Below are 7,308 nucleotides of genomic sequence, written 5' to 3' on the forward strand. Positions count from 1 at the left end.
TCTGCTTGGCTGACTACAGACAGCAGCAGTGTGTCTGTGTGGTGGGCAGGCCCAGCCACATTTGCCCTCCCTTGCTTGCTCTCAACGGTGGGTGTCAAAGACATGCCATCCCACAAGGCCCCAAGGATGGACTACACACGCAAATGACATATACAAAACAGGCAAACACACAAGGTGCACACACACATGCAGCTTTGGAAATGATCCAGAAACTATCCTTAGAAGATGATACTCTGATATACCACTCTACAACGACAGCTTGCTTCATAACGACAACTATAAAGGCTAATTGCAACAGCAACAAATATGTAGAAAGACAGGGCCACTTTTAGTACTGCACCAAATTATCATGATTGTGTATAAGTGTTAATTGTTATAAAATACATTGTGTTTTACTTTACCAGTAAAACACAAGTTCGACTTAATCACAGTTCTTTATTATTTACATCACAATTATGTTGCATCAGTATCACTTTACAGTGCCATATAAATGGCTGAAGTAAACTATGAGAATTATTGAGTATTATCACTATCTGCTTAGAGTTTGGCTACTGTGTACGTATAGATACAGATCTACTTATCAATATCAGCAGTAAAACGTGGGAGTTTAGTATGATTTAGCTACATGTTTAGATCACAGTACACTAACACCCACAACTATAAACCATACTGTATTGCTATACTAATAGTAGGCCTGCTATCATTTTTGTAATAGTATTATTTTGCTGCAGGATTTACCCCTGCGGGTCCTGTTCTGTAAGCTCCAGAAGCTCAGATAGAAACCACCTTCATGTTATAAGCCCTAAACAAATACAATAAAACAGACTTCAGGACATCCTGAGTGTCAGTTTTTTTCACCTTCAATAAAAACTCCACAGAATGGTGCCACAGGATAAAAGCTGCATGGACATCATCTCTATTTTCAACCCTGAAGCCATGTTTTTATTGGTCATCTTGCTCTGTCTGCATCCTGGTGTGTGTGAAGGCCCTTACAGGTCTGACACGGCAGTTGCTTGCCTACATGTAAAATTCCAGCTCGGTGAGTCTTTCCATGCCGCCATTTGAGCCACGCACCATCAGTCGGTGCACATGAGGATTCCCACAGGCCCACTGAATCTGTAGAGTCTGTCAGCCCTGCTGCTTCTTGGGTCTCTAATCCAAATCCACCCCGTCTCCAAACCACCACCACTCCGCTCACCCTATACCATCCCACCCCAACATGTCATCACCCACTCCCCCTTTTTTCAGATCCCCTCACACCAGTCTGAACCTAAGTCACTGGACATCTGTTCAACATGGCTGCTGCCTATGTATGACCTACTAAGTGGCTGGGAACCCCGTCGATGTCAAATATCAGGATACTGGTGAGGGTGCTAGACTGGTACTGTTGTTGTCTCTGATGTCTTTATAATTTCCTTTGTTTGTTTGTTTTTAATCTTTTAAACTGTTGAGATTGATCTGCATTGCTGTGCCAATTTGTCACTCTAAAGCACATATTAGGAATTTAAAGGCACTATGGCTTGTACAGTTTTGAAATGTGGTGACCAAAGGCAAAAAGAGCTTATTCAGTTTAAACTGTATATACAGTTTATAGTGAGATGAAAAAATGGGTCATAAGAAGAAGAAGAAGATGAAGAAGAATGTGAAACTTTTTAATTATTCCAAAATAATGTATTGAAATATTATGTATAAATATAATATTAATAATACAGCATTGTACCTTGAGATCAAGCTAATAAAAAGGGGAATTATTTATTATTTCGTCTGGTACCTGTAAGTCTAAAGTCTTCAAGTGACAATTATTATTATTGTTGTTATTATTATTATTAATGAAAAGACAGAAACGTTTTGTACCCATGTGCATTCCTGGATGTTGCACAAGGCATAGCCGTAATTGGCCCAGCATATTGATTCAGGACATTGATTAATATTCTTATGGACTGGTAATTGCTTCTAGCAAATACAGCTAGGCAGTCTCCAGCATCGAACCTGAATCTGTGGTTTTAAAAGGCTGGCTGGCGCTTATTGGCTCAATCAATAAAGCCCGCATCAATCGACACTCTGCTCACTGTGTGTTGTGTGGGTTCGGCTTTCTCTTATGGCATTTTGTATATGTCCTGTAAAAAAAACCACGCATGTTTTATGTCCATTGTCATATGCCTAAATAAATTAAACGTAGATCTCTAATCCAAGTCATTCACCATCTCGCTCACATTTACTTTGCCCTGGAGAATGATTCATTAGTAGAATTGTCAGAATGACTTTGCTTTTATTTTGCAAATTCACTTTCACGACTCTTTAGCACGTTTCCACTCGACCCTGAATGGTCCTTGTGATAGCCACCATAGAGCCGCTAATAGTTCCCTTTGTCACTTCAGTTGTCCCCCTAAATGCATTTATTCAGCAATTTGCTTTTGAATGTTATGTAGCAGAAACTCCTGAAGTAAAAGTTTAACACAGCAGCCTCACTGCTGGTCGTGAACAAGCCACACAGACTGATAGCGCATACTTAAATATAGCCTGGCGTCTGAAGGCCTTCCAACAGAAAGTGCACCGGAGAAAATGGCTCCAGACTCCTGGCTCATGAACATTCATTGTCATTTAGCAAGATGCAGCCATCCCAAACCTAAAAGGTTAACATTTAGTGTTTTACTTTTTATAAACATCAAAAAGAACCCATATTAATCTGCGCCCACAGGCTAGTTCATTGGATACTATTAAAGAGAAAAATACATCAGTTGCGCATTAACCAGTATTCCCTTTAAATATCCTCAACTAAATCTTATCCTATGCACGTTTTATTTTTGTGGGAATCGATTTTAATTTTGTATTTTTCACGTCTGGCAGAGAATTCCTTCTGCATCCTATAGTGAAGCAGAAAATATATTTTCTGTATTTCTTTTCTTAAATTAACATGAACTTGTTGGATGTCTCCCGGATGATAATAATAATTTACAAACCCCTCTCCCTAACCTTTTATGATTTTCTACTGCTTCATTACAGTGTCTCATAATATCGCTAATAAAACAATTATGACGAAGGCGAGGGACACCCTGTGCTAAAGAAAGACCAAGGCAGGATAAGTCAAGGGGAAGAGTTTGGAGAGCAACGTGCCAAATGCAAACAGGCACAGGAAAGGTCCTGTAGACGTGTTATGCCACCCACTTTAGGAAAAATGTTAATTAAAATTAAAAACATAAACACGTGCGCTTCAGAGGTTCTGGTTGTGCGTAATCACTCCATGAAATACACCTCCATAAATAGAAAAAAACACATACAGAGCTTGTAGAGAACACTGAGCTGCTACTATAAAAGCCCAGTTGTCTTTTAGTGTAGACAGAAAGTTATTCCAGGTGAGAATTATTCAACTGGAAGTCATCATAAAACGTTTTCACTTTCCAGTGCAAGCAGAAAGGGCTTAACAGCCACAGTCATAATAAATACGCATAAAACTTTTCCACTAAACACAAGTGCACATAAAATGCGTGGTAACTTTTAAAAACCCAAACTCCCTCTAATTTTTTCCTGATAAGAAACAATAATCTCCTTTAGCCAAATCAAAGGCACTACAATGCGTATGCAGCAGGGACGCAATAAAACAATAAGCTCAGACAAACAGCGTCTCGGTCTAATGGTCGTTGCCTGTCCTGAATATCATTAGGCTATGATGGCTGAGCTCATACCTTTTTTTTCCAGGGCTTCCTCCCTCCATCACAAGCAATTTACACCAAACAGTAACCAAACCGCCTGTGCCACAGAGCGACTGTCATCGGCGCAATTTGTCTCCTGTGCACAGTGATAGCAGCTCTAAGTTCAACAGACAAAGTCTTACATCCAGTGAGGCCACCGCATACCCGGACCTCACCAGTACTGTAACTATCGACTTGTCATTTTGGCTAAAACATAATTTCCATTGTCTAGTGAGAAGAGAAAATAACTGAAGTGCAATTAGAGGCCAATTAACACATAAAACACATTGGAAAATTCAAACTTGAAAAACAAAAACAAAAATGTAAAAAGATAGTCATTTATGAAACAGAATTTGCAAAAGTGAAGGAGTTGGGTTTAACTATTGTATTAAGAAGGGGGTGTGAACATAAAAGACCGACCAAAAAGAGGCTGAAAAAAGAAAGGAAAACATCACTTCATTAAGAGACTTTTTCTCGAGCTATGTGACCTCGGGACCCCGGGGGACGCGCGATGGGGCCGGGGAAAGTTCCCCAGCCACGCCGTATGTTTCTTCCTAAGTCACCATAAACCCAGACATCCCAGAAAGAAGCTCCAGTGGCGGGCCATAAATCATCGAGCTGGACTTAAAAGCTGACGTTAACCCCCCGTCAGATCAGCTTTGGGATCACTTATGAAGGGAATAGATCGTTTTAACTAAATGCATCAACTTCAAGTCTACGTGCGCAGCCAACTCGCTACTATAGTCAAGAAACCCCGATGCCCTCTCTCGCTCTGTGTGTGTGTGTGTGTGTGTGTGTGTGGCTCACTCTGTCTGTCTGTCTGTCTGTCTACCTCTGGAGCCCCGGCTTCTGTACAACAAGGATCCACTCATCCATTCAAGCCATATGGTTTAAGTCAGTGGTTCCCAACTGGGGTCCAGTGACCACTGGGGTCACTGAGAGGGGTCCAGGGGTGTATGCCAAGCAAAACAAAAACTAACTTACGATAATAACATTGGAGAAGCTGATATCAGAAAACTGGAATGTCAGACATATCCATTCATTAGTTCAAAATTGTATGTGTCCAAAGTAGTTTGATTGATGGTTCTTAATAAGATCGTTGTTCTAATGAGTAACTTCTGGACTGGAACTCTTACCTTAACTTCTCCTCTCTGTTATCAAAGCGCGCAATAAAAGAACAGCCCTTATCACATAGGTTTTACACCATTTCAGTACCCCCAATATCTGTGTATGCTTTGTCCCTGGCCCTGAAAGAGGAAGCGGTACTGTGGAAGGCAATTTATTCAGAATGGTGATTTCATGTAGACGTCAGGAAGCAGCGTGATCTTTTCTCAGCAGCCATTGCAACAGGCCTACGGATGTTTTCTGGAAATAGAGTCAAAGCACCAGAGAGTGAGCTAGGAAACTGCAGGCATAGTGTTGTACCAGACTGCAAAGCTAACTCTTCATTTTAAATGATTTCGTTTAGTAAAGCATGTTCAATAATTAAGACAAGCCTCAGTTGGTGTTAAATAAATTAATATTTCCTGTACATGAAAGGTTTTCTGCTTTTGTCGTTTGGGCGTTGTATGTGGACGTTATGTTTGACTGAGAAGAAAAAAAAGTTGAAAGAAATAAGGTTGATTGGGAAGAAAAACCCTAAGACACTGTGCTGAAAAGTCGACAATGAAGCAGAGAGAGAAAAGTGTTTACTGAGCCAGTGGCCCACTGTCCTACTTTCCTACTGGCACCACAAGCCAACCGGGAGCCTCGTCTGGGCTCCAGCTTTATATTTCATGCTTTAGGCCCCTTTCAACCTTATTTCCTATTCACAATCCGCAAACAGAGCAGATTGAGACATATTAAAATGTAGGTAAAAAAGTAACATAATCACACTATACCGCCCGCAAAAGGTGGGAGCTAGTTTCCCATCGATTTTACGCATGACAAACACCAGCACTCAGCTAAAAACAGATGCATTTGATATGAAAGCAACAGTTACAAAGTATAATAAATAATAAAGTTAAACCACATTAATAAAAACATTACAGATAGAAATGAATGACAGTTCGTTGGGACTGATTTAGGCTACTAAAAATATAATTTTTTGAATAAATGTATTGAAAAGCATACAGCTATCCCAAATTAACTGCGAATCAAAATGAGACTATCAGATATTTCCAAGCGCATACTAAGGACCTAAACTGACTGCACATGTCAAAAGGTCACACGCGACGCCCCGATGAGATACAGTGGGTAGCTAATTTCCTTAAAGTGACGAAGAAAGTACTAGCAGCTGGCAGTAGCTGATGATGCAAAAAGAAATACACAAGTAGCATTGAAATGGATGAGCTTTCGTTGGCGCGCTTAACAATCGTGTATTGAAACCTGCGCCGGCCAGAGCGCTCGGCCGCGTAACGCAAACAATGCCATTAACGATCCCTTAAAGCCCACCAGATGGCCACTTTGGATGAAATGTTAGTTTTAATTTGGGGATGGACGTAAATGAGGACTCTGGATGTAAAGGAGCCTCACCAGCTGCAGTGCCCATATTCTGCGAGGCACGGGTGCTGGCTCGCTTGGTAGGGAGGAATAATACGCTTTAGGCAGCCTGCAACGCACCATAGCACTGTGTGAAGACGACAATTCTTACCTTCAACGGCAGACACCACAGGCAGCAAGAGGCTGCATAAAAGCAGAAAGTAATCCATTGTCATAAAGTGGTCAGGTCGGACATGTAAATAGACCCACGAGAGAGAGAGTGAAGAGGGAATACAATCCTGGATGATCCGACTGTCCACGCACCCAGTCCCGTCCCAGTGCTTGTCCCAGTCCCAGATGCGTCAAGTCTCCAGAGCCAGTGTTAGCCACGTTCACCAAAAACAGGTGAAGGTGAGAGATGAGAGGAAATAACACCCCGGGTATAAAATGTGTCAATATTGCAGCCCTTCAGTGATTTCCAACGTGCCTCGTTAAACCAGAGAAAACGCACCCGGTTCAAGTCTTCCAGTCCTCACGCACATTGAGCGAATCGGCTGGAAACAGGTAGTCCACTGCGCGGTCACCATCCGGAGAATATTTCCCAGCAAAATACTTGTTAACAGTCAGGGAGAGGAATCAGTAACAGCCTTCTCGAGCACATCCAGAGAGTTTCCTCTTTTTTCCTGTGGTCAGAGGAGCAAAGGCAAAGAGAGCAGCGCCGGTGTCACAACCATGGTGTACAGTCCCAGCTTGACATGTGCACGCTCACATGCGCCCAACGATCAACGTGTTATTCCCATATAGAAACAGCCGCGAGGTTTAAAGATGTTTATTCCCTGAGCGAATTCATCGGCTTTGGCTGCTGTGTGAACCGTCTGCTTCGCTCGGCTTGTGCACTGGAATGAAGCACACGGCTGCGGAGTAAGGAGGGAGAGAGGGGGGGGAGAGAGAGAGACCAGGGGGCATGAGGAGGAGGGGTTATGATGCAAGCAGTTGCTCTGAAAAAGAAAAAGAAGTCTATCTATCGTGGCAGTTATACGAGCCCCACATTTCTAATCAAAATCCATTTTGTTTAAAACAGGGGTGGGTCATTTTTAAAGGCAGTCTTTGTTTCACCTATCCGCACAATTATGGCAACATCCCGGATGATCTTCTCTTC

General features: G+C 42.0%; 1 protein-coding gene across 1 annotated transcript in view; it reads right to left on the reverse strand.

Moving 5' to 3' along the window:
* The window catches only part of ephb3b (eph receptor B3b), a 62,513-nt gene extending 55,461 nt beyond the window's left edge, over window positions 1–7,052 (reverse strand). Inside the window, exon 1 of the mRNA XM_020596858.1 lies at window positions 6,322–7,052. Coding sequence (XP_020452514.1) covers window positions 6,322–6,385 — 64 coding nt within the window. The 5' untranslated portion in view covers window positions 6,386–7,052. The remainder of the gene's footprint in view (window positions 1–6,321) is intronic.
* Window positions 7,053–7,308: the final 256 nt, after the last annotated feature.

Source organism: Monopterus albus, unplaced genomic scaffold, assembly GCF_001952655.1.
Source record: "Monopterus albus unplaced genomic scaffold, M_albus_1.0 scaffold31.1, whole genome shotgun sequence".
Lineage (NCBI taxonomy): Eukaryota > Metazoa > Chordata > Actinopteri > Synbranchiformes > Synbranchidae > Monopterus > Monopterus albus.